Source organism: Taeniopygia guttata, chromosome 11, assembly GCF_048771995.1.
Source record: "Taeniopygia guttata chromosome 11, bTaeGut7.mat, whole genome shotgun sequence".
NCBI lineage: Eukaryota > Metazoa > Chordata > Aves > Passeriformes > Estrildidae > Taeniopygia > Taeniopygia guttata.
In genome coordinates this window covers 1,444,080-1,471,971 of record NC_133036.1, presented here as the reverse complement: position 1 = coordinate 1,471,971, position 27,892 = coordinate 1,444,080, and the positions used below count along the sequence as shown (strand labels likewise).

Sequence of the window (27,892 nt, the reverse complement as noted above, 5' to 3'; positions counted from 1 at the left end):
TAAATTTGGAAAAAAAAAATTCCTTCCAGTGGCTTAAGCAAATAAAAAAAAAGAAAAAAAGAACACAGAAAAACCCCCTCCCCAAAAAACCAAACCCAACCCCCAAACACTCAGTGCCCAGAAGCAGCAGACCCAAATACCCACAAACAAGTGTGTGAAGAAGTGAGAGTGAGAGCAGGCAGCCACTTGCAGGTAAAGCATGCCGCACACCGCAATCGCAACCAGGTCCTAGGGCAATAAAAATAAACATACGTCATTGATTTTCACTGTAAACTCCTTTTCTCGTACATGCTTCTTCACCTTTGACAGCTGGGGTGATTGGTCATATTCTTCTTTTACAGCTGCCAGAGGGGGTGTGGGTGCACTGGGCTCGCTGTACTCTGCAGCTGCCCCTGAGCTGTCCAGGAGCTTGGTGGTGTAGAACGAAGCCACTGTGGCGCTGTCGTAGCTCCTTCGGGCTGAAGGCCATTTACCCTTCAGCACTGTCTGACAAATGCTGTCCAGTCGGTTAATCATGACTCGATCCTAAAATAAGAGAAAATCATTTTGTAAGGCCAATGCTTATCAACACTGTTACATTTATGTATTAGCTCTTAATTCTACAGAGAAGAGAAATGACAACATTTTTATCACTGGACTCGGACTTGAAGATTTTGAAATTCCTGGATTTGCACCGATTCGCTGTAATCTGTGGAAGCACTTCTGTACTTGATTTCACTATGTACCTCTGAACAAATAAGCAATTTCTCTCATCTGCACAGGGTCTGGCAAATGATTGAAATACACTCCCTGATTTTTAAAGGAAAGATACAGTAACTGTCAAAGCAGTATTTGTATGTGTGGCTTTGACTCACTGTTACCAGGATCTGAACCTGTGAGCAGCACCACAACATACAGCAAATAGCATTTATAAAACTAAATCTACAGACTTTTATTCATGTCTCCTTTTAGCTTCCAAAACCATGTAATTCCTCATTCTCATCCTTTGGGCACCACACACAGATAATCACACACCTCCATAATACACAGTTCTCAAGTCCCAATAAACTCAGCTAAGTACAGGAGGATGACAGAAACTACTGGATTTTCTGATCATTTCACAGTTATTTGACAAATAAAACTTGTGACTGCTAAAATTACAGATTCTGTAAACAAACACTTATTTCTGAGTTCAAGACTTTCCATTATATTTGATGTAAATCAACTTTTTACACTTCAAATATAATTTTTCACAATGTGCCAAGGACCTGTGACATTACAGTTACACTCCCCTTCAAAAATTATGAAAAGCAGTACCTAGATTTAAATGCATGTTTCAGGAGTCAACATAAAAACATCTAAAAGGTCCTGAAGCTCAAATCCTACAGCTATTTACCCTGCTTCTTGGTTCTAACATACTTATCAGAATATTCATGCTAGAGCCCACCTTCAACTACTACTTTGGTTTTCAAGGTTGCATTATGAACTTGCCTTTGGCCAGTAGGATGCAGCCAACATGTATCCACCTTGTAGGAGGTAACCAGAATTTGGTGTCCCATTGTTCATCTGGAAACTGTCTTGCGTCTCATCTTGTGTGGTGCTCAGAGAGGCCACACTCTCTTCATCATAGGCTTTTATATGTGGAGTTCCTTCTGCTAAATAAAACCATCAAAATATCATTCTGCTGTAAGGGAATTAAACACTCACTATAAAACACCACTGTAAGAGGTCCAGGTGAACAAAACACATACAACAATGCTCAGAGAGTCCAAACACAAAGTTAAACTGAAGAATTAATCTCTTAGGTTTTTCAGGCTGATCCTTTTCTAGAGATGTAAATTCCACACATATTCCTGTTAGTATTTGAAGTTTAAGATGTTGAACATTTAGCTATTTGGAAACAGACATGCTTCAGAGTAATCTAACAGTCTTCCCTTAACATATTTATTTGGTAAGAGAACATTCACTAAAGCATAGAATTAAATTGGAATCAAAGGTGTCTATCACCAGCACATGGCAAATCTATTGGGATAATACTTTAAAGAACAGCCCATTTTGTTTACTGCACGGAATACTGGATACTCCATGCCATGAACATGTGTGCCTGCAAAATTCAATTATTCAATTTTTAATCACTGAGGATTTTCCCCTATCATCTTTCCAGTGTGTCCTCTGACTTTCTTATATTTCATCATTAGTATTTCATTTCTGCCTCCATTGAGACAACACAAGTTTCACTACGACATGGGGAAACAAGTCTGAAACAACAAAAAAGAGTGTTGCCTGAAAATCTAACTACTACATCAACACAAGGAGTAACAGGGGCAGCTCTCCAGAAATTAGATTTGCCCTTAACAATAGCTCTGTACTGAGTCAACTGATAGAATCCAGCACTCCCTTCAGAGATGCTTCAAGTGTGGAAAGTATGCCAAAGTGTCATTGCCATTGAATCACCAATGAAATAAAGCCTGGGATTAAAATTAAAATACAGATGAAGTTAAGTGAACTTTCCAGCATTTACCAATCTCTTCAAATCAACAGCAAAACCACCAAAAAAACCCACCAAAACAAAAAGGCCAACTGATTTATGAGATTCTGCAGTCTGAGGAAGGCAGAATTATCTGCCTAAACAGACTGAGCTGGTACAAAACAAGCCTAATATTTGGACTTGCAGCACACTTATGGTAACCACAATCTCTATCTGCATATTTATGTTATATAAGCATTCCTTTGCTGTCATTGTTTTATTCTTTGCATACCAACTGTTTCCTCTAAAAATGTCCTTTCCCTGCTGCAGGCAGCAGCATATTAGTAATTTTCTGTAAGTGGAATTTTACTTGCGAAGTAATCATTTCCCCAGTAAATTAACCCCATGGTTTCCATTTGTCATCTCCATGGACAAGGAGGATCCATCTGATTAAGACAATGTCTTTTCCCCTTAGGTATTGGAAAAAATGGGTTCTGAATCCCACTGCCTTCTCTATTACCATTTGTAGCACACAGAGAAATCCCTCCATATTCTGAGTTTCAGTGGGGGAAGTAGAGGTCACTTCACAGCAGCAAAGGAAGGAGTGTATTAAATAATGAATGGTTGGGTTATTAAAAACTCTAAATCACTTTATCAGAGGTGATTTGCTTCTAGTTTAAAGCTTTCACTGTGTCTGTGTTACATGGTCTTACATGCTGCAGCCAGCTCAGTCTTGGCTAACCAGGTTTTTTTTAAGTGAATTTTTTGAAAAGTTTTTAAGTGCTTGAAAATTTTCAGTGCAAAACCATTGTTTGGGCACTGCAAAGTTCACAAGAGAAAGCAGCTGACATGACTCCAGTTTGGACAGAAGGAAGCTTGCAGGTTTTATGAAAGAACGTATGAGGAAGCTACATAGACAAGTGAGCAAGAGTGGAAAAAACAAACAGGGAAACCTAAAGGATCTGTTTAGAAAGAAAAAGAACCCATAGCAGGAAATACACACATACAAAGTGTATTTCCAGAAAATGCTGTCCATTCCACTCTCCCACACATGAACCACATACACAGCAACCTTGCTTAGGGATCACAACACATCCTAAGTACCTCACCAAGGCACTGATATGAAACAAATAAAAAGCAGTATTCCTGAAATTCTTCCAACTCAATCAAGCAAATATGGAAGAATCAAGCAAATATGTTTATTTACATTAACTTTATGTTTAATAAAATTTACTTCTCTGGGATTTAACAGCCTTTTAAAGACATTTTTCCATTAAGAATAAACTAGTTCAGTAAAGATTTATACTGCAGAAGTAAGACCACACATACCACGTTTTTGTGCCTCCTCTTCATCACTATCACTCTCTTCAGACGATGATGATGATGACGACGATGATGATGAGGATGATGAGGAGGACGATGAAGATGCTGAAGAACAAGATGAAGATGATGAAGAGCTAGAGCCAGATCGAGAGTGGGAACAAGATGAGGAAGACGAAGAGGATGAAGATGATGACCTGGAAGAACAGGATGATCTATCTGAGTCAGAGTCTGAGTCAGAGCTAGAGTCAGACCCCCTTTTGCTGACTCTCTGTTTTTTGGAAGCTGGGTTTGGAGTCAGAGGCTCTGTCCTTGCTGCCACCATGCGCCTGTCTGTCTCAGCCTTCACGCTAGGTCTGTGGTCTGTAATTTGCATTGGGGTGCCATTTTTGGGACTCAAAGGTTCAGATTTCAGTATTGTCTGTGTCTCCTCTGTAGACATAGATTCCTCTTCAGAAGACTGAGGGTCCTCTTTCATATTTTCATTTTTAGCTTTTGTGTCCTCAAAAGCATTCACTTTAGCATCTGACAGTCTTGACTGAGGTGTAAGAGGAGAAGCAGATAATGCCATCTGGTACTGGTGCAAGAGCGGAGTAGAAGTCCTTGAGAGAACCGCTTTGTTTTGATTATAGTTCCTCTGGGCAGACATAAATGAGAGTTCAGGATCACGAAGAATATGATAATCTGTCCTGCTAACTCCGTGTTTAGCAGCTCCAATAAGCAGATCCCTGTCGTGAGTCCCACATTCCCACCAGACAGGCAGGTCTGGGTTTGGCTGGCACAGCTTCAGCCGCTCAAACAGCTGGGGGTGCCTGAGGGCCTGTTCCCGCACTTTGCGCAGCAGCTCGATGCGGTACAAAGTCCGGGAAGCACGTTCCTCTGTGATGGGCTGAATAAAAAGGTTTGGGTCCACGAGCTCTGTATTAAAACAAAACAAATGAGAATCTGCCAAAACCAACATACCAGTACTTTAAGCAGATGACTAATGAGTTAAGATACGTCTCCCCATTATAAGCTTTCAATTTTACTCTCAACAGGTTTCCTTAATTCTTCCTCCCCCATTTTTATCTTCCAAATCCTGAAAGAAAAAACTTTTCAAGGTAGGCACTGACAACACAAATTCAAAAAGTAAAAACATACACACCCACCTTCTTTTGAGGGGAGGCGACAGACCCTCCTGCACATTGACATAAATGCATACAGGTACTTCTCCAAGCTGTCATCAGTTTTCTTGTGCAGCCGAGCCATCGCTCGAAACTTGGTCCAGTCAAACCGTCCCCTTTCAGGGTCAAACACCACTCCAAATGTGGACACAACTCTGTAAAAATCAGCTTCTTCTCTTCTTGTCCATCTTGACCAGCAAGAAAGAGATGTGAAACTCGGTCAATTTCTTCACTGTTTCACACATTATGTCTTTACTGTTTTTTACAGAATGGTGTGTTGAAAAAGTACATTTGCATGCTGTACATACCTTTGCTGTCTTTCAATCTTAGCAGCCATCTTTGGATTTAGTGCAGCTTCTTCATATTGCAGCTGCATCATACTGGTTTGTACTGGGAATGTTGGCTGGATCTGCTGGGCCTGCCTGTTTTTACTCGTTCGTTGGTAAGCGGTGATCAGGCGGCGCAGACGCGTTGTTAAGGCAGACTGAGTGGGCCAATAGATTTTGTCCCCTTCCATCATTTGTCCATCTATACGAAAACCAAGTAATGGGAAAAATAAAGAAGTTAATTACTGCTAGTGTCTATGGTTCTGCAGTAGGTAATTATGTTTAAGCTAGGAATCACGAGAATTAAACAATTCAAAACACAACAGCAACTAGCTCAGATTTGTAGTTTTATGGATTTACCTCCATCTGCTATTACGAGATCACCTGGGGATGAAACATCATCCTGTAAAAAAACAAAAGTGAAGCACAATTTAAAATATAGCCCTCTTCAGAGATTTAGGTTAAACGTACATCCTACAACAATTTCTGAATGTGACAAAGAAAAGTAACAAATACTTTGGATAAATGGCTAACAAGTCATACAACAGAACTATGTAACAATTTCCTACGATTCCCACCCACCCAGACAATTTTAGAAACTCATGGAGTAAGCTTGATCAGTTTAGAGAAATATAGAAAAAAAGGTAATAATTTGCTCAACAAAAAGGTTGAGCTCAACCTTGCTCAACAAAAAGGTATTACATTACAAGTGAAGGTGTGTTGAAGTGTCTAAGTGAATGAGTGTTAAAAGGAGCTATTAATTGGTGCCTACTATACCTCTATGTCATCTTTAAACAGTGCTGGTGCTGGTTTGTATTCTGGATCTTCCACATCCCTGTTAAAATTTCAACACAAAAGAAGCCATTTTAGTAATATTTTACACTACTAACTGAAAAGTTCTTACACTCTTTTAAATTAAGCAAAAGTAATTTAAATTTAGTAAGATACTGTATTTAATTTGCTGTTTGAAATGAAGAAAGTATTTCATGGCAGCTTTGGCTGGAATCCTGCTCCCCCAGGTCACTGTATCATCCAAAGGTATGCTTTGTGACCACAACTAAAAACCTCAGTCATGGGGCAATGAATAAAAGCAGTTCTCTTTCAGCAGTTACCAGTAATTCTCACACTGATCTACTGGGGTCACTGGTCAGCTACACAAGACTGAGACATTAAAAGCTGACCCAAAATCAAGTTGAACAGGTCTGTAGCACTCCACCTCTGAATGTTTTTGCACTTCAGTGTCTAAGTAGTATTTTTAACATATCAACACACGGTAGAATCCTTGTTAATAACAAGTTGTTGCATTTCTCCCCTAACTGTGAAATCCCAAACTTCAGTAGTTATACCAATCCTCTTTTCTACCCTGTGGGAGTAAAATCAAAGTAGTATCCCTTGTAACAGTGACACCAAACTCATGCAAAACCAGACAAGAAGAGAATAAGGTACAGCATGTCAATTCAAATTTGTTTGCTATAAGGCCCCAAAACATTCCCTTCCATACCCATCCATATAATCATTTGCTCTCTGTTCAGCAGCAACTGCTTTCTCATCTGGTTTTCCAACCCTTTCCAAGAAGCAAAGAGCTGGGTCTGCTCTGATAGTGTTGTATTTTTCATAACCTATAATGGGGAAGAAAGTGGCAAAAATTCAACTTCCAGAGTAAACAAAAAAAAATTGAGTGTAGGGTGTTTTCATTTTAGGGTGTGGGGATACATGCACAGTCACCCTCATTACTCACCATGTTTAAAAACTCCAATTAGAAGAGATTTATCTGCATCTGCATCCCACCACTCAGCAGGAACTTCAGAGTGGTCTGGCTCAGGAACCCAAACATCAATTTCACTAAACAGAATCACCAAGAACATACCAACATCAATAGAATTCAGAGGAAGAAATCTTATTAAATTTTCTTAGTACATTTCTACTTCATGTGGGACTTTAAACTTCTCTCTTCAAGCACACAAATACAGTAAAACCAGCAATGCAAAACACCCAGACAGCTTGATATTTTGTATTTCAGACCAGTAACGGGAAAAGAATACAAAAGCAAAACTAGTATACAACATTCTTCCTAAGTGAACTTCACCAACTCCCAGCACCCTGCGCTTGCACAACATTGCAAACCATGGATTATCTGTTGTTAGTGTTTAATAGCATGAGGGACTGTTTCTCACTAGTATTTTTGAATCAAATTACAACTTTCTATCTGCCACAAGCTTCTGGAGCAGTGAGTTCAATAATTTCCAAACAGCAATACTTGTCATTACAAAAAAAAAAGTAAAAAAAAAAAAATGAAGGCATTAATGGAATACATAGCACATAATCAAAAGCAGGGGAAAACCTGCCAATTATCATGTCAAGTACATAATTCTACCTTTCACTCACTTTTTCAGTCTATTTGACTCACATTATTTTACTTTATTTAGCTAGACTCATGAAGAGGAATCAGGACTTCCTTATGTCAATTTGATGAAGTGTTTAGTAAACAATGAGAAAACAAAAACATGTTCCTCACAACCTAAGGATAAACAGATTTAGTTTTAACATTTCTTATTTAGGTCTACGCAGATTCTTGAATTTGCATCTGACATTTGAAATAAACAAGTAAAAATACTCTCTGTATAGTTCACCTGGCATCAGTTCCATCAAAGACCTTTTGGAATTCATTACCAATGACTTCTTGCTTTAAGTAGTATAGCATTCTTACTCGAAGTAAGACTCTAAATAAAGAAAAAACAGAAATACAAATATTAGAACTCAAACAACTTTCAGTAATTGTTGATGGTTTTGTTTTGTCTTTTGCTACATCAGACATTTCAAGTAATTTTCCTAAAACATACTTCCTTGAGTTTTAAGGTGGGGGTAACATCAATCTCAGATGACCTAAGACTTTTTCTTGTCATCACATTTACAAACTGTTTCATTGCAAATTTATTTCAAATCCTGAAGACCAGGATCAGCAGAACACTCTTACCTTGCCTCATAAAATACTGATAAGAACAAAGTGCTATTTCCCTTTTCCTGCTTAGAACATGTCCTTAGAGAGGATCGAGTGGGCTGACAATGAACATCCTCCCCTTTTCATTCATTTCACCTTTTCATTCCTTCTCACCCTCAATTTGGTGCATGACCCCAATGACTTCTCCATGCTTTACCTCAATTCTTGACTACGGCTGCATGAATTGTCCAAGCAGAATATGACAAGTTTTGCTACAGAAAAATCGTTGATCTAAGCCAAGATCATTCACTGCCATGAATGACTAAGCTTTCACAAACTGGTAGCTCAGTTTCTCTGAAGCCTAGAAAATGTGCCAGGGAAACAGCATGTAAGATTGAGGGGCAACAGCCTCAGTGCTTTCAGTCTCTTTGAGAAGCACTCACACTCTTGAGTCCCTTGGCTGCTGCAAGGCATCCCAAACATGTCTGCAAGAGATCCCTCCATAGACAAAAACAGTTTCTTCAAAAATTGTAACAGAATTATTTTACATGTGAAATCATCTGTTCACCTCCAAATACACCATGACCTATTTATTCTAATCAAATTAACACCATTAAAACATCTTTCTTCCTACTGCTACAACTATTTTAAAGCCTAAGACAATGAGAAACTAGAAGAAAAAACAAACATCAAAAGACATTCACACTTCAGGTACTGCTTACTTGTTGCAATGGTGTTTTATGTGCTTTTTGTATCCTTCATCTTGCAACAGATGCTCTGGATTGTATTTTCGAAGCCATTCTGCTTTGTGTATATCAAAAGTGCTAGCCTGGGTCTTCACCTTTTTTCCTTTTCTTCCTCTAGGCACAGGGGCTGATAAGCCTATATAATGTAAAATATTACAGGTATAGATAGAGATGCCCACAATATTTTTGGTTCCTATATCATATACAGGTATTGAATCTGCAGAGCAGGAACACCACTAAGATCAGTCTCTGCATGTGAGTGTTTCTGTGTCTCAGAGCATCTCTGGAGTACACCAGTAAGGACCAACAGGAAAGGAGGAGGAGTATGCTGTCTGTCACCTACCATGAAACAGAATAGGTTCTTCTGAACTGAAATGAAAGCTCACACCAAACACCATTTGGGTAAGCCATCAAATCCAAGGCAAAGCAGCAATGACACTTCTTTGCCCATCAGCTGAATTGTGTGCTTGACATAAATCCCATTTATTTCAAGTAGGATGAGCTCAGAGAGGCTTTTTTCTGTTTTTATGCCAGTACCACAGGCACACTCACATAGAAAGCTGTTTAAGTGCAGAAACTCATTAAGTCCTTACCAAGGTGGTTCTGTAACTCTCGTGTTTGCCCATCCTCTGTTGGGGTGATGAGATCCCATATAAAACTCTTTATTTTCTCATCCCCTCTGTAGTGAACAAGACAATAGGCTAACAGGGCTCGGCAAATGATCTCCACATCCTGCTCATTCAGCTGCCTCTTGAAGCGACCATGGGACAGAATCTCTCTCCATCGACCCCACCTAGTCCAAAGTGGAACACAAATCAGCACCTGGAAGTGACACACTGGGGTAGCCACAGACTTCCCTTACAAGAGAATTTTTCTCTAAAATACTTAGCTTTTAACCTTTTTCTTTCAGCTTAAGTTACTGAGTAGAAATAAGAAAGTAACATTTGCAACATAATTCCACCTGATTAAAACAGAATTTTAAACAGAAAGAGCCTCTTTACAAAAAATATGGATGATTGTTTTAAACTTCAAAGACACAAAACTGATGGGAACTCATTCTGACAAGAATGCTGTTATTTTTCTTTTAAGATGGGCGAAAGAAGACCTAAGATTTGATTTCCAAATCAACGTACCTGATTTCAGTGCGATTAAAACTACTGGTTAGATTTTCAGTTCCTATTTGTGCCTCACAGAAGTGCAAGATGTTCTACAATTATGAAAATCAAGTTCCTACCAAGGCATTATTTCAGACATTTTTTAGGAGTGTTCAGCTTGCCTGCAGCAGTTACTGTAATGATTTTTAGAGAGACTCCTGTAGTGCCCATGTTAAATGCTGTAATCTCATTTGAAGAAAGATTTTCACCCTTCTTTATTAATGTTTCTTTAACTGCAAATTGTCAGGAAGATTTATTACAGGGTGTAAGATAAACTCCTGTTCTAAATACATTCTCTGCACACACTCCAGGCTACTGCCAGTATAGGGTTAAGTTATTCTACAAATACAATTTACTACATGGAAATAAAGTATTTTTAAACACTTCACAGAATGAAGAAGGATGTACACAATACCCATAGACCAGCAAGTTCTTCTCCACACGGAAGCACTCTGTCCTTCCATAGCCATTGGAGCGGTCACACGGCCGGCGGAGCTTTGGTTTTTCCTCACCCTCACTCTCCACCTCAGACAACTCTGCCAGCTCATCCTTTGTGGCACTGAAGGGCCGAGTTTGTTTCCTGATTCTTGGGGTATCAATGACAAGGCTGTTCTGCAAAATTGCAAACCAACCTTGTGAGAGAAACAGTTCGCGAGTTTTTCTGAAGTGCACTGCTCCAGTTCAGAAACAATTCATGTCTCTTGTCATTCACAGATATTTCGTGAGGACACTGAACACCCATGGAGCAAGTAAAACATTCGATGGGATTTAAGGCAACAAAAAATGAGTTTCATATGCTAATGCTAGTAACATCAGTTACAAACAACACCCGAGTATCTCATCTGAGCTGAATACTCACACAGACTACCCTGCAGCCTTTGTGAGAGAAAGAGGGCACTGAAACCTTTTCAAATCAAATGCATGGGCAATGTCTTCAAGTATAGGACATAGATTTCAGTATTATAAAATTTATACAGGTTTTAGTCACTTATTTTGCAGATTCCACTCCAAGATTTATAGACACAGAAATGGGGCAATCAGAATAATTCCACACTTTTAATCATGTTCAGGTCTTTGACAAAAATCAGAAATGTCCAAACTTTTCACTGACAAGAGAGAAATTGGAAATGCTAAGTTGTCAGCAGGCTGACTGCTCCTGCACAAATAAGCCAACACAAGAAGTTTCATTTGTTGAAATATTAATCAAAAAGCACCAGAAATCCCATACCTGCAATTTCAGAATTCAACAGCAAGCACACACTTGAAAAAAAAAAAAAACACATTAAAAAAGTACTTACTCTACCACTGATAGCATCAATATCAATTTCTGCTTTTTTGGCCCATTTTTGCCAGAAGTTGGGATCATCAAGTGAAATATCAGTCCTGTTTCCAGATGCAACGAAACTAGCCTGTAATAAATAAAATTAAAGCTTACCAACATCATACATCAAAAGTTTGTAGTTTGCCTCACTGCTGTAGAGATTGCCTGACCTTATTTTATCAAAAATCTCCCAAGCAGCTGTTACGACTTTAGAAGTTACTTACACTGCAAAGCAACTCAAAAGCTCTCCTCCCCCTTAATTTTTAAAAATCAGATCCATAATGTATCAGAAAAACCTAATGAACTTTTATGCACCATCAGGAGAGAAGAACATTAAGCAGCAAGATTCTTCTGCTTCTGAGTCTGAATCTAAATTACTTGAATGGAAGAAAAAAGAATCTTTTGAAGAGGCTTATCAGCATTTGGGGATTTCATCTCATGCAGAAGTACTCGCTTGAGGGGAATTTCAAAGGGGTGTTTAAGCTGCCAACAATCAAAGCCTGAGTGCATGGAATAGGCTTAATTTCAGAAGGCATTTAAAAAACCCTGATATACTGCATTTGGGAAAAGAGTAAATACATATAAAAATTTCTAACTCTTTTGATAAAAGACAGTGATGATGATTTTGAGAAATCTACTTATTCAAGCCAAAATCAGCAAGATATAAGAAAACCTAAATAAATAATATTTTTAAATACTGATATTTAAGAATACAAATATATATTTAGGATATTTTAAGTCTTTTTTTCTTTGCCTTTTTAATTATTTTGGAATTCTCACAATTGTATTCATAAAGTGCCCACACCCCAAGCTCAGTTTTATTGCTTGATATTTTACACTATCATCCCCCTTCCCATGTACATATATGTATCTCCACTCACTGCTGTTTTAGGAGGTTTCTCATTTTGCTTCTGCAATTCTTACCAAAAAAAGATCAAGGTTCAAAATAAACCATTTGTTTATGCGTTTTTAGAATGCATTTTTAACCATATTCATTTTTAACCTTATTAATTATTGTCATATATATTTTCCCCTGCCCTTAATGTATCTAAATTCAAACAGATCTTTAAACAAATTTGTTTTAATATTCTCAGTTAATGCAGCTCATTAAATCTCACACAACCCCCAGCCTTTTCCAAAGCAGCAGAGATCCATTACTCATCTTTGTTCAAGCACGCTCCTTGCACCTGGCATTTACAGAACCAGTCTGTGGCAATCTGACTTTTCATGTACAGGTGCAAGAACCCAAAATATGTACCTCACACACACAACCCCATTAAACACAAGTAAACATCACTTAAAAGTAAGGCCTAAGCTCTACAACACCCAGCCACATTTACAGCTCTTTACTGCCGCAGAACACCCGGCAGTTCTGCACCTTGGCAAACGTGGAGCCTCTTCCCTCGGATTCAATCGTGATGGTTTTAGTCCGACGCTGCAGAATTTGGTCAATGTCTTCCTCACAGAACTTGGAGCCTTCATCCTCCTCATCCATAATGGCGCCATAGGCACCTCTTCGAAGCAAGTCTTCTATTTCTTTTTTGGAGAGTTGTTGGATCTGACCAAATAAAATCAGGGTTAGACAGTCAAGAAAAAAAAATCCCTGAAGTCTTTTCTCTTCCTCTTTCCCATCTTTCTACAACCTAACAGTGCCTTATGATCTATAAGCCTAAATGTGGAGTATTAAAAGCTATGAGAAAAGTCTAACTGATAGCTGAAAGAATAAATTATGTGCTTACAGTACACATTTTTAAAAGTATGCCTTTTTTTTTGGCTATTCCCAACATCATGATGTGCATGTTTAAAAAAATTACCTGGTCATACTTACATTATAGTAACACACTATCTTAATATGAGAAGATACAAGGAAACAAAGATAAATTATTCTCCTTGTTTTAAGTTTGACATTATCTACCACGAACTAGCAAGAAATAGTTACAAGATTTATCACAGTAACCGACTAGACTCAAAATGGTATCAGCTATATTGCTAGTCCATATCAGAAAACAGAATGAACATGCATATAACAGAAAAAGGGAAAAGTGGCACAGCTTCTGTAATTTAAATAATTCCCACATGATTACAAAAGCAAAAAGAAGGTTATTTCAGGAAATAAATCTACATACACCACCAACACTGTTTTCTCTTCCACTCATACTCTGCAAGACAGCCTTATCCAGTCCCAGTTTCAGACTTGCTCTGTCAAACATCTCTCTCTCATAGGAATTACGTGTGATCAGCCTGTAGACCTTCACTGCTTTGTTCTGACCAATCCTGTGGCATCGGGCTTGAGCCTTTGGAAGGAAGGGAAGAGAGCAGTTAGAATTTAGACTTATCTAGGAATAACATACTGATCTTTTAAAAACCTGTTTCTACCATAGCCCAGTCCAAAAACAGGAGCATGAACTCAAAAGGAGTCTACACACATTTAAGCAAACAGAAGCAATCAGACATTTCTACATAATGAACAGTTTTCTAAACACAGTGTAGCAAGAAAAACACAGATGAATGGCCTTTGTTGAATGTTCCTGACTGGTGCTTCCCTTGCAGTAACACCAGATAAAAAGATCTGCTAGCTCCTAAGTTAGCTGATCTCCTGATACAAACAGTAAAGGAGCTACAACTTGAGAACTATTTAAATTTCAGCATCCAATTCCTAGATTTGATTAATTCACTTTTTCTTAATGCATATTAATTCTTGTCTGTATACTGTGTTTCAACTGAACAGCTCTATTTCCATAAACCGTGTTAGTCAGTATATGCAAAATATAGCCCCTGGGTTCACAGTGTCATCAATTCTTAAGGGTTTTATCAAATCACTGACTTCACCTGTGCTGTGTGTTTCAAAAGTAACTGACTTGAAAGAAAAGTTCCCAACCAAAGGAAATCTCTTCTGAACTGAAGGCATCAAAAAACTTTAAACGCATGCCTTAAAAACAAGCACATTTTAAAATTTCCTGTGTTCAAACAGAGACAATATTCAAAGCGATGAAATTTTTATCCATCGGGTTTAATTAGGGCTCTCTACCATGCTCAAAGAAATTTACCTGCAGGTCGTTTTGGGGATTCCAGTCAGAATCAAAAATGATGCAGGTATCTGCTGCAGTCAGGTTGATGCCCAGGCCTCCGGCCCTGGTGCAGAGGAGGAAGACGAAGCGATCCGAGTCGGGTTTGCTGAAGCGGTCGATGGCGGCTTGCCGGAGGTTGCCCCGCACGCGCCCGTCGATCCGCTCGTACAGGTACCTGCGAGGCACAGACACAGCCCACGCCGTGTTACCAACGCCTCTGGAAGCAACGAGTCTTTGAACAGCTCTACTACTTACATTTATTCTTTGCATGGAACGAAAGTGATAAAGACTGACTGATTAGCAGTGGGTAGCATAACCAAGAATCGTGTCAGAACTTGCAGAGCTGTAGTACCAAGGCACATCAGCAAGTCCAAACACTGAGCATTTTGAGACAAGTTTTTCTGCATTTTGTCCACTAAGCAACTACCTGATTATACCTGTATTACTTAGTTGCATTAAAACACACCCTAACCTGAAGTCCTATGTGGACACTCAAGTTTTCCACGTATTATCCTTGGATCCCTGCCTAGGGTCACATAAGCAGGACAGTGGACTCTTGTGTTATATACCAGACTGCCTGAACACATCAAGGGTAACCATGCAATCAGAAGAAACCAGAACTTGGTGAGCTGTCATTGGACAAACTGCATATTGATTCTGTAAAGATTAAGAGAAATGAACAACAATGACATGACAGCATCTTTAGCAGTCTTTATCAAGGCCTCCTAGACTAAACCGAGCAAATTTTCAAGCCTGAAGTAAAACTGCCATTTGTTACCTTTGACAACTACAAGGACTGCTTTGAAACTTCTGAAATCAAGCAAAATGCTTAAAAAGGGAGCACATACTTCTGTACTTGTACATTGAGTAAGAAGCTGAATGTGCACCTAGTAATCAAAAAGCCTCACAACCATTTTTCTTCTCATCAGCTATAAAATGGCACAGCAGATAATCCACAGGACCACAGGCATTCTGGCAGGCAGCCATCTATCTCCTACAGGCCTGAATTCTGTAAAGTGCTAAGTCTGATCATGTGTACACTCCAACATTTCTAATCAAATGGCAGCACATAGCAAATTTCAGCTTATATGGATTTCAAAAGATTCCACCTGTAGATATGATTCACTGGTCTAAATGTAACATCGCTGCAGAAAAAGGAACATTTTCCATGAAGAATTATAAGTATCACTATGAAGTTTAAATTAATCTTTTAAAATAAAATAGAACTGTTGCACTCCCAGTTCAAACAGACAGCTTTAATATAAGACTATCACTAAAACAGATATTAAAATAATCTAATATCCAGTATTCCAGTATCTACTACAGGAAAGCTTAACATTAATAATTTTTGTTTTTGAACATGTTAACTCTGTGTTACTATGATGTAGTTCACTGACAATTACACACTTCAAAGCATTGTGTACATTCCAACACTGCTAAAACAACAAGAACTATGCCTTGCTACAGATTTTCAGGTTGATACAGCAGCTATTAACTGTAACCAAGTTTAAGGTTTAAGGTTTTATGCATTTCTTTTTTAGTCACATGTTCAAATAAGCATTTTAGTTTCCATGGAGCCAACAGTCTGTAATAATCAGAGGGTGCAATTACACGTGATGGCAAAAGCCAGCCTAAGGAGCAAGTTTATGGCTGGCAGTTCAGCTCTGCTGCAAAATTCAAAGCAGTCAATTTAGCAAAGATAGGAAGAACATTTTCACTTTTGCACTAACAAAAACCACATCCCCTTTTGTTTATCACTTTGTGTTTATATTCCTTTGGAAGTAAGGAGCTGTATCTTGGACCCATCTGGTCCCAGTTCAACACCATGTAAGTCAAGAACACATTCAGGGCTTCCTGGGGTTTGGACAAGCAATGATAAACTTGAACTGCCTGGCTTTGTCAGAAGATGTAAAAACAGTATATATATAACTGAATGTTTAATGGACAAAAGCAACAGACTGAAGGCACATGGTTTACTCAAACTGGACAACCTCTCTTTAGTTTTTCACTGAAGTTTTTAATTAGTCGTGAACAAATCGCCACAGAACACAAAGTCACACACTGGTTTGCAAACAAAGAAAACAGAATTTACAGCTTTGGTGGGCTGCTGTCACTAATCCTGCACTACCATTCACACAGAACAATATACCACAGGATAAAGAAGATGAATCTTACCTTTTATGTATAAGGTAATCCTCCAAAATATCAAGGCAGCGCACCATTTGAGAGAAGATAAGGACCTTGTGGCCTCCTGCTTTCATTTTTGGAAGAAGCTTATCAATAAGAACCAATTTACCAGCAGACTGGATCATTGCTTGCAGGTGGAAGTCAGGAGCACTTGGATTATACGTTTCTTTAAACTCTCCAAGGATCTTTTCTTCAGCACCTATCAAAGAATATATTTCCATATCTATGGGTGTATCTCCAACATTCATTCAAATCTAAGTTACCAAAATCAGTGCTGTATTCTAAGTATCCCCCTTTAGGTACTAATGGAGACAGAACAGAGTTCTGGATGGATCTGAAGTCTAAGCAAGAACACCTGTTTTCATCAGCTTTGAAAACAAGTCTAAAGTTTATAAGCAGAACACCATAGAAAACACACCTTGAATGAGGTGAACCCCCATCAGACAAATTTCAAAAACTGAAATACTTGTTCTCAAGTACTGTAAAAAAAACTACTAAAAAAAAAGTTCTTTTGTTGTTGTGATATTTTAAATGGGTCATGAGTCTTTGCAAAAAAAAAAAAAAAACAACAAACAAACAGTTTTTGAATACTACTTCTGAAACCACAGCCAAAACTTTTGGAGTGTAAAGTGTATTTTCTTTCAAGTCAGGAAAAACACTAGTTATTAATAAGTGAGAAAAGCAATGACGACTGACAGAGATCATATCACTTGAAAAAAACCATTCATTTTAAAACTTAGACCTAAAAGTTCTTGTTCATACTGTTTTTAAAGAGCTGTACCATTTCCACGAGATAATTGCTTCTAAATCCTACAGAGTAAGTTCAAGCTTCAGGCCTCAATTATGCAAGTATCTCACAACTTTGTCTCATATCTATCAAAAAAATGTTTCCACCTAATCCAATCCTTGGAAAATCTGAAGAAAATATTGAAAAATTATTATAAAATTACCACATATTTTAGATAAAAATAAAAAATAAAGAAAAAAAACCACCTCATCCTGTATTTACCTTTGATGAGATAAGGGTGATTACAACACTTTCTGAGTTCCATCATAGTGTTAACCAGATTGGGTACATTTGCTTGTCCTGCTCCTTTGGATAAGAAGGCAAAATTTTTCTCCAAAATTGCTCGGTAATACTTCTTCTGAATATTAGTTAGTTCTACTTCTATTATGGTTTCCTCCTTAGGAGCCAGCTTTTTTTCTACATCTTCTTTTAATCTCCTGAGCATCATGGGTTTCAGGATAGCTTGTAGTTTCTGAACCTAAGGGAAGCACAACCGTTTGTTGGAACATGAAAACAGGTAATACTGCAGCCCAGTGAAAAGGCAGCCCCTCCTGAACTCCAAAGCTCACATGAACTCGTACCTGTTCCTCTGTTTTAAGGTCTCCAAACTCTTGCATGAATGTAGATTCAGCAGGAAAACGCAATGGTTCCAGAAAATGAAGGAGGCTAAATAATTCTTCTACTGTGTTCTGCAGTGGGGTACCTGTTAACAGCACCTTATGCTCCTAGGAAAGGACAAAAAGACCTTGCATAACCTTATCTGCACACCTTTGCAAATATGTTTGTGTTAAGTCTGAGCATAAAAACCCGCAAACACCAGTTCTATGTGTCACTAAGCACACAGGTAATATAGATAAGCAAATTTATTAAAAAAACACCAGTAAGTATTTTCTAGCAGCTTTCCTTTAAATTTTCTCTTCCTACATCTGCAATGAAGGAATGAGTGAACACTTCATCTTTGCCTGTAATATTCACAGATTTATAATCCTCCCCTGCTACAGTGTGAAAAATATACACTGAGCATATATCAGAAAGAACTCAGAGGACTTCTGAAAACACACAGGAAAGTAATAATGAAGCAATAAAAAATGCTTTTAGTATCTGCTTTTAAAAATCTTCAGCTGTATAAAATAAAATTTTAACTACTGGCCTACACAAACAGTCTATTTAAAATTCTACTACTTGCATGCTTTTATTGTTAAATAACTTGCTTAAAATACTTTCTAAATTTTAACACATTGCACAAAAATGAGAGCAATTTTTAAATTATATTTTCATCCTAATCAAAACAAAAATTATGAAACAGTATCATCAGAAATAGATTGTGCTTACAGTGAGAACTTGCCACATTTTGTTTAATCACAAATATTCCTGCATAAGCTATCAAAACCACATATGTTTGAAGAGTATCAGGAATAGTTCTCTTTCAAGAAACACTGCTTGAGAGGTCTTTTTTGGCATGCAAAGAAAATTTTTTCTTTATTGTCATACTATACTGAACCAAAATCAACGCCAAAAAGTGAACTATAGTTACTCACCAGGTTCATTAATTTTAGTCCTTCCAAAAGTTTGCAGTTCTTGTTTTTCAGTCTGTGAGCTTCATCAATAATAACACACCGCCACTCAATTGCATTCAATTCTGGACACCCACCAAGGATCATTTCAAAAGTTGTGATAATGGCCTGGAACCTGTAGGTACCTCGAACAATACGGCCCTAGAAGTTCACCAACACACACAATTCGTTACATTCCGTCCCATCTACTCAATTTACACATTTCTTTGTTGAAATTTTGCCAGGAGCCAGACACTGGATTTTACATTATCAATTGCTTTGTCATCACACTTAATAATCTTTGTAACTCTCTAACTAATACTAGTGAGTAATTATTCATGGACTCAAATCCAGTATTACCTAAGCAACAGAAAAAAAATTAACCCCTTTTAAATTATAAATATAACAATCTAACAGAACTGTTTCAGAAGGTGCATGTTGATATTTAGCACTAATTAACAAAAAGTTCTCAGGTTTATCTATTTTGAAGACATACCATGACAATTACGAAACTTATTTATGCACAATATATAAGAAAAGAAAAAAATCCTCTTTAAATAGTCAGGTTTCAAGTTTTTCTCATGTTACTTAATGGTGTGTATTTCAGAAAAGCAAGTTCAGACTGCACACAGTTAACACCAGCAAAAGGAAATCAACAGCTTCATAAAGGTAGCAGAGCTTAATCAGTATTATTTTTTTTCTCCCTGCTCTTCAAATTCAGGACCCAACTGCAACCATCTGTGTACACTTTAATCTCCACAAGAGTACCAGCGTCACTGCTATTCAATTGCAAAATTACTCAGCACAGTGAAACAACACACACATCTTGCTGCTAACACTGCCACTAAATTCTCCCAGTAAGCATTTGTAACATCCTGGAACGTGAAGTGACTTTCACCAAGATAAAAAGACAGATAATGTCAAGTATCCTTGTCACTGCTGCCACCTGAGCCGTATTTAGGGTGAGTTATTGCACACAAGTGACGTTACAATACCTGGGAGTCCCTGAAGTACATCTCATACTGCTGAATCATCTGCCTGCTGATCATACTTCCGTGGTACACCACAACATTCAGGTCAGTCCACGTGCGGAATTCCCTCTCCCAGTTTGTTATAGTGGAAAGTGGAGCTATGATCAGGAAAGGGCCTCTTATACCAGTCAGGAGGATTTCATACAGGAATGTAATGGACTGAATGGTTTTGCCAAGGCCCATCTCATCTGCTAAAATGCAATTTCGCCTGAAAGCAAAAAAAAAGCATTTGTTACTGTAAGTCCAGACCCTAATGTTGTTAGTAAAATGAACAATTTACAGAAACAAAGCTCATATGCACCAGTTTACAACAACAGTCAAAACTAAGGCACTGCAAAAAGATCCTTGAAAGCATTCCCTGGTTAAGGTGAAAGAATGTGCACAAAACCTTTGTGTAAAGCTTTCCATCAGGTTTAGCACTGTCAAAACCTGAGAACAGAATGTTCCGTGAAGTTCTACAAAAATATTCAAGTATTCTTTTGGGACTACCTTTGCCCTAATTAAAGGAATTTAAATTAAGCAGGTTTCCTACATGCACATTCACCTTGACAAAACTGCTAGGAATTAATGAAGATTCCCTAGAAATTACACATAGGAAGTATCTCAGCTATACTCACATGAAAAGAGCACATTAGAGCATCATTAGCAAATTTCCCTTTTTGATTCCAGAACTAGACAGTAAATTACTGCATGAAGCCCCACTCCACGCTTGCCCTCAGCCATACATTCCAGCCATTCCCTCTGTTTGCAGATGTCACCCAGCTCTGCACTGCCTGAATGAGAATAAAACCTGATTTCCTTCTGCAGATCAGTAACATGCATGATAAAATGCTACGCCCACTGCCATCATCTCTATAAGGAACACGCAACTGGTACTTTGGAAATACAGATAGCAGAAGATAAATTAACAGAGAATGAACTTAAGAGATAATACATCATACGGGGAAAGACCATCCAAGTGATCATACTTCTATTCATAACACATAGCATTAATGCACAGAAGTTAACTTCAGCTTAAAGTACAGATAATGTAATTATTTACTAGCATTATTTTGAAGAGAGGTAACTTTATCATACTATTTCTAGCAATCGTTTTGAAAGATGCAAGTGTTTCCTAGTTTCAAAAATTGTGAAAGCTTGTGCTGTGGTTGTTTTTGCTTTAATTTCATCATAGTCATTGAGAACTTATTTTCAGTTATGTTTCTTGCATTATTTTAATATTTTTGTTAATTTTTGTGGCTAAAACATACTTGCACACCCAAAGGTAGAGAAATTTGTTCCAGTTACATCTTTTTAGCTATAAGCAGAGAAGCTGCAATAAATTTAGTTAAAACAGTATTCATCCCCATTAAGTCATTCACTCCATATGGTTTAAAATCTACATTAAAAAATATTCCATGCATATACCTATTGTACCAGTTGAATAGGAGCCAGTTAAGTCCTTCCAGTTGATATTCCCTGAGCTGATTGCCATTTTTATATTCCCTGGACTGTTCTATCTTCTTCCAGGAGTTCGGAGGTGGGCGGTCCTTTAAGGGAAAGATTACAGATTGATACGTGCTTTATTTTCCAAAAATATTTAACCCCACTATTTTGTGAGTGTATCACTTTAGATTTAGAATGTTGTTACTCAGCCTTGAAAGTGTAATTTTTAACATCACTTACTAATAAATAGTCCGCAAAAATCTGAAATTTGTATTTATTTTCTCTCTGAATTGCTATTTTTAAAATTAATTTAAGTCTATATGATAATTAAATTAAGCCACTGGTTTCTAAAAAATAGAATACAAATACTTTAGCAGGAATAATAGGGCACACAAAATAATTTATAGATGAAATTTCAAGTCTACATGAAGTTTCACTTTGGCAGCTCTAAGAACAGGCAGCTGACCTACAAGAGAGCCAACTGAGTATTGTGATTAACAACGTCCCTGAAGCCTAAGGCAGCTCTGGAAGCTGATGCTGAAGCAGCCTGGGCATTTACACAGTTACTGTGATCTTGCCCTCTCCCTTCTGCACTGGCCCACGGCCAATGCCAGGGCCAGTAGTGCAGAAAAGTGAACTAGTGAGAGCTTTAGTGTCCTGAATAGATTTTTCCCAAGGGATCTGATCAAAACAGCATCAGCATAGGCAGGGTCACGATGCAAAGGCCGTGACAAAACAGACAGAGCATCGAGCTGTATCACCTTCAGGGCCCTCGCAAGCTAAGGAAAGCTGAGAGACTGTGTATAAAATATTTATGTATATACACAAACAAACACACAAGCCTGGAGCCAGAACAGGCTAGCCTCTAGCTTAGCAGGCAACTGTGAGGTGAAATCATGCAGTTTTTGACTGATACTAGGTAGGATTACAGCAGGAAACTCTTCTGACAGCTCCTGCATCCCAACGTGAACAAACTCACACATTCAAGTGAAGTAATTTTAGTAGGAGCTTTTCTCACCAGCTGTACCTCCCCCCGCCTCCCTCCCCATCTCTCAGCACTTATAAAAGCTTGCATTCACTTGAGACTCATGTGGCCTTCTGTGGCAGCTCTGAATTTTCCATGTGAATTCTCTCTCTCTGCGCTGCCAGCGTCAGCATCACCTGAGCCCAGGTTTGGGAGCAGCAGGAGCTGTCCTTCCCCAGCAGCTGTGCCTTCCTCCCCTCTCCCACCAGCTGCCATCTGTCCACTCCCCATCTCCTGGAGCAGCCATGCTTGCAGGGCTGCAGTCAGCAAATAATTCCTTGTAGCTGCTGGAGCCTGAAGCAAAAATACTTGTTGCTGATGCTGAGATGACTGTCAGTTGTACAGTTGCGCTTTAATCATCTTTTTCTCTCACAGCCAAATATGGTAACAGAGGTATAAAATCTCTCCTTCCCACATGCCAAAATGTCAGGATTTTAAATAAATACTACAAAAATGAACTCAATATAATATGAAGATGTTAATCGTGACTACTGTCATTATCTGTAGATGGAAAAAACATTAAAATAAATTCCAAAGCCTCCAAATTAAAACACTGTGCATATTTAGTTATGTAAAACAAGTTAGAACAACTGTTGTACTACACCACGCAGGACACATGTCCTACTGTGACAATGAAATAGACAGGACTTGAAATAGAACTATTTTGCTTTCTCCTGCTCTAAGAGACAGAAGATTGATAATTTCAAGATAAAACACATTTCCTAATTACATGTATTTTTCTTCCTTTCAGCTAGCTCTTTAACAACATGATGAAAATAAAAGCAGGAAAATATTGACAGATCTCATTTGCCAATTCCCTTCAGTGCTAAAGCAAAAAATTTAACTCTCTTCTCTACAAAAGGGTGTTAACACATCATCCTGGTTTCTGCTCATTTTAAAGGTGCTCATTTCTGTGATAGCCAGTTTCAACCTGTGGCTCACTGCTCAGTTAGAAATGCAGAAAGTCACAGCACTTCAGTTTTTTTCCTAAGCAAAAATCTTTATTTCCTTAGAGTAACAACTAAGATAAGAATATTTTTCTATGCCTACCTGTATATTTTACTATTCCTAGGTAACAAGGCACACAGATGTTTTACACAGAATGTCAATAAGCCTTATGTTTTAACACAGGAATTTAAAGTTGGGAAAACAAAGTCAGATTTACCAAGACAGACAAGTAAATTAGATATAATTTTACCAATCTCCTTGAGTCAGGTCTGGAAGCTTGCAATTGTTCAAATTCTTCTATTTTTGCTTGATCTACATCTTCTTTCAGCTCCCACGTACTGTCTTCATATGGCAACGAACACCATTTTACTAAATAGTAAATAACAGGCTGCAGAAGAAAATTCTGAATGTTATCAGTTTTTAATTTAGTATACAGACTGTTAATATGCCTTACTATTAGATTAGCTTGCTTACACAAGAGCTGGACTCAAAATCACATTTCTGACAATTTTTTAAATGTTCCATGTAGATTCCTGTTATCTACCTACTTATCCCTGGCTCCCAACACTCTGCCACTTTCTGTAGCCCTCTGGAGTGCTTTTCAATCCCTCTTACCAACAAGTAAATTTTGCTTTAGTCTCAGGAAAGATAAATTACAGTATTGGTGAAAGTTGTGGAAATGTGGCAGGGTGGCAGAACTAACTACAGCAGTGCTACACCCAGGACATTTCCCCCACTCTCAAAATCAGGCTACCTAGGCCTAAACCAGAGCTTTAGAGCTCCTAAGCCAGAGGTCTCACCAACAAACTCTGATAAAGCTTTACAGGCTTGATGAAAAACATACAGAAAAAAGGAAACCAAAGCAGATAATCTTATTTAGATTCAAGGAAAAAAAAAAATAAAAAAAGGGTCATCCTTTCAGAAGCTGAGGGGAAAGTCTTATGACAACACATTTTTTTCTAGAAGTTGAATAATGACAAATCTGCTGCATACAATGGAAAGTCATTCTAACTCTCAGCCCTTAGGAGGATTGATGCAGAAATCACTGGGTAAAAGTGTGTTCATTTTACTATCCACATAAGCAGAATAAGCATTATAGATATTCCAACAGCCTTAATCAACAAACTTTCTTCTCAGTCTTTGATCTCCACTTTTCTTAGGACTCTTTCTGAATTTTGGCACATTATTTGCTTGACTTGCTTTTCTCATTTCTTTTTTTTAATTTCAGAATGTTTTTGTTGTGTAATAGCTTTCCAGAAGAGGTACTTTAAATTAAAAAAAAATTAGTTTTGATAAATACAGAGGGAAAGGTTCACTGGTGGCTATCAATGCACTTCAAATCACTGGTTGCCTAAAGCTTTTATTACCAGTGACTCCATGTCACTGTCAGAGAGACAGGACAGTATATGGGATCAGCTTTTGATGGAACTCACAAGAAAATTATTGAACCTGACATTTAAGCTTTGCCTACTATGACCTATTAATATTAATAAAAATACAAGTTATTAAATGCTGACTTGTCTTTCAAATCTACAGGAAGTACAGGAAAGGACAAGACTGACATGTCTCATTAAAAATATTACTGAAGCTTTAAAATCATTGAAGTGTTACTCTGAGATCTGATAAAATTACAACTGTCAAATACTACCTGGAGTTGTATCTTCCTGACTTGCTTTAGGACATACTTACCTCACCAGTGTCTTTATCTTCACAAAGAGACACTTCTAATACCCGGTCTACTTCAACATAGTCAGGATTAAAAGGTTCCTCTTCCATCTGCAGTGCAAGATCAATAAAATCAGCAGAGAGGCAAAAATAGTTGGTATTTGCTAAGACTTGGTCTCATCATATACAAAATTAATTTGGTAGTTGGAAATTATTGAGGTTTTTGCACAGACCTTAAATTCCACACCAGCCCCCTGCACACCCCTTTGGTTCTCTTGGGCAACACTCCCTGAAGAGGGATTTGACACCAGATCTCTTGGGATGAAGGGCTGTCTTGTGGCAGTTCTAGAGAAACTAGCCATACTGACACAATCCCTCCCCCCTTACAACTTCTAAGCAGTTACTCAACCAATTCCACTTTTACACCACGTAAGACAGGTTAGTTCAGTGGCTCCAGAAGACTTGCCCTTTAAATGACATTAAATAACCCATCCTCTGGTGCAAACAACACCAATGGCTCATTTTCAGTTCCTAACAATCAGCTCTTCTATATAAAAGCAAACTACTAATTACAACTTTACAAGGAAAAAAAAAAAAAAAAGCTTATTTAATTTTTATTTCATACTCACATCTGCAAAAAAGTGAGCTCTTTGTGCTTTCCTTACTTTGAATCGCTTTATTTTCTGCTGGATTCTTTTATCCTTTAAAAGCTGTTGTTCTGTGGCCCACTCACAGTGGAGATATGAGCTAAAATCACAGAGATTGACATTAACACATTGGTGAAAGCAAAAGCTTACTATCTATTTTTAATGTACAGTTAAAATAACAGAATCCACCATGAAGATCAAAGATTTAGTCTTCCAAATAATAATCTGGCAGCATCTAGTTAAGGCAGCATTTTTGAGCTGGAACCTGTAAAACTCTATAGATTCACAAATTCCTTTCATGTGTCCTAAAAAGAGAACCAAGCTTATTTCAAGTGAGCTTAAACAAGTCAAGTTTAAAATCTGACACCTCTATCAGAAAGTACCCAGAGACAGAAATTACTTCAGATACTGGATCTGTTTTTTCCCTGTATGTCCTGTGACCATCTCTCCAGGCAGAGCTGGATCAGAGCCCAGCCCATGGGAAGCTCAGGAGGAGCAGCAGAGATCCTGGCAGAGAGGAACCTGCCCTGCCCTAGGCTGGGACAGAAGCTCTGAGTCAAAGGAGGAGCAACCAGCAGCACCAGGAGCTGCAGCATCTTCCTGTCCCCCAGGAGAGCCCTTCTGAAATAACATCACAGAAGTACCCATATTTCTTCCTCACACCCCTTTTTTAGTATATTTCCATAATTTTTTAAGCTTTCTAAAGATATGCTAGAAATAAGGTACAGCTGGAGATTACTCTTATTCTTGGATAAAATGACAGATTTTACCCTTTCAGAAAAACACAAGGTAAATGGTCTCCAACAACAAGTGGAACCAGAGTCTCAAAAAAATTAATTTATTATAGCAAAAATCTGATTAAATTATTCACACGTAAAATTTAAAATAAGCTTCAGCATCAACAATTGAGTAGTGACAGGAAAATAGATACAAAATTTAAAATAAAATATGGAAAAAGTTCTTCTTTTTTCCTTCAATTTTTTTAATTTCCTGCTTTTGACGTAAATTCATTTCTATCACAAGCTTTTTCTTTTTTTTTGAAACCATAAGTCCAACTACTTCATCAGCATCTCCTAAACGCATGACACTGTAAATAGAATCTAGGTTCAAAAAACACCTCATTTAAATTCACGAAATTAAAATTTGCCTCAGGCATGTAGTCCTTGCTGAACTTAATAAATATATCTTCTAATTTAATAAATATATTCTCTAAAAAATTCTGTTATTTGGTGAATAAAGACTGCCAGCTTATCAGACAGTGCTGGTTTCACAATACTGTTAGTTTTAAAATTATTACTACCATATTACAGATTCTTAGAAATTTAAAGATTGAATTGGTAAAGAAAAATCTCAAAAAATGACAAATAACCTTCAAACAATAATAAACTCGAGTACATAAATATGATACTAAACAGTTCGGTCAACACATCCAGTGAAACAACTTTTTAATACTTACTAGTTCTTGTATTTTACAAAAAACTCTTCTGTGTCTACTGTCATCCCAGCAGATATCTGGAAAAGGAAGTTCAGGGGAAATGTAAAATGACAGATGCAAACTCTTTTATCAAATCAACTATTTTATCCCATGACAATCACTTACTTCTTTCTTTATTACCCTGGAGGATAAGATTTTGTCTACAATTGCTGCATCTTCTTCACTTGGATTTTCCTATAAACACACAAAAACAATGGTATTAGAAAACTGCAATATGTGCCCTCCTTCTCAGGCTTAAAATCTTCAACCACATGTAGCTTGTCAGAAGATGAGCAAAGGTAAATTTGACCTCCACCAGCAGCATTCCTTAACAGGCTGGGGGTAAAATTTTAAATCCAGAAAGGGTTAAGTGCAAAAGTACAGCAAATCTGGCACTTCCAAACAGCACCAGCTGCAGTGCTCACCTGCCAAACACACTCAGTGCAAGCATTGGGGATACTGGTGCTTGCCAGACACTGTGAATGCCCTGCTGAGTTAAACTGATGCACTGGACATACCCAGAATTTAGTTATACACAACTGGAGAAGAACTCTGACAGGTGGGCAAAGAGGAAAGAAACACAGCATGTGACAAACTGAGTCTGATCTATCTACTCTACGCACAGGCAGCAAACATGCTGTGGAATCAGAGAGAGGAGGCTGTGGCTGA

General features: G+C 37.9%; 1 protein-coding gene across 17 annotated transcripts in view; it reads right to left on the bottom strand.

Moving 5' to 3' along the window:
* Nucleotides 1-27,892, bottom strand: part of CHD9 (chromodomain helicase DNA binding protein 9) — an 86,527-nt gene that overhangs the window by 10,142 nt on the left and 48,493 nt on the right. For 15 of the 17 annotated variants that reach the window (XM_072934432.1, XM_072934425.1, XM_072934426.1 and 12 more), the window contains 28 exons: nt 27,350-27,418; nt 27,206-27,261; nt 25,732-25,849; nt 25,127-25,213; nt 23,688-23,825; nt 21,448-21,569; nt 20,005-20,248; nt 18,995-19,171; nt 18,038-18,181; nt 17,679-17,934; nt 16,658-16,868; nt 14,462-14,657; nt 13,541-13,708; nt 12,793-12,972; nt 11,392-11,502; nt 10,509-10,705; nt 9,533-9,732; nt 8,916-9,075; nt 7,886-7,975; nt 6,994-7,097; nt 6,757-6,874; nt 6,033-6,090; nt 5,616-5,658; nt 5,238-5,457; nt 4,915-5,117; nt 3,776-4,684; nt 1,471-1,634; nt 253-525 (listed from right to left, as the gene is read on the bottom strand). In XM_072934432.1, coding sequence (XP_072790533.1) covers nt 253-525; nt 1,471-1,634; nt 3,776-4,684; nt 4,915-5,117; nt 5,238-5,457; nt 5,616-5,658; nt 6,033-6,090; nt 6,757-6,874; nt 6,994-7,097; nt 7,886-7,975; nt 8,916-9,075; nt 9,533-9,732; nt 10,509-10,705; nt 11,392-11,502; nt 12,793-12,972; nt 13,541-13,708; nt 14,462-14,657; nt 16,658-16,868; nt 17,679-17,934; nt 18,038-18,181; nt 18,995-19,171; nt 20,005-20,248; nt 21,448-21,569; nt 23,688-23,825; nt 25,127-25,213; nt 25,732-25,849; nt 27,206-27,261; nt 27,350-27,418 — 5,016 coding nt within the window. Of the gene's footprint in view, nt 1-144; nt 526-1,470; nt 1,635-3,775; nt 4,685-4,914; nt 5,118-5,237; nt 5,458-5,615; nt 5,659-6,032; nt 6,091-6,756; nt 6,875-6,993; nt 7,098-7,885; nt 7,976-8,915; nt 9,076-9,532; nt 9,733-10,508; nt 10,706-11,391; nt 11,503-12,792; nt 12,973-13,540; nt 13,709-14,461; nt 14,658-16,657; nt 16,869-17,678; nt 17,935-18,037; nt 18,182-18,994; nt 19,172-20,004; nt 20,249-21,447; nt 21,570-23,687; nt 23,826-25,126; nt 25,214-25,731; nt 25,850-27,205; nt 27,262-27,349; nt 27,419-27,892 lie in introns of all 17 variants that reach the window. The other 2 variants (XR_012057775.1, XM_041718608.2) reach the window with 2 other exon arrangements.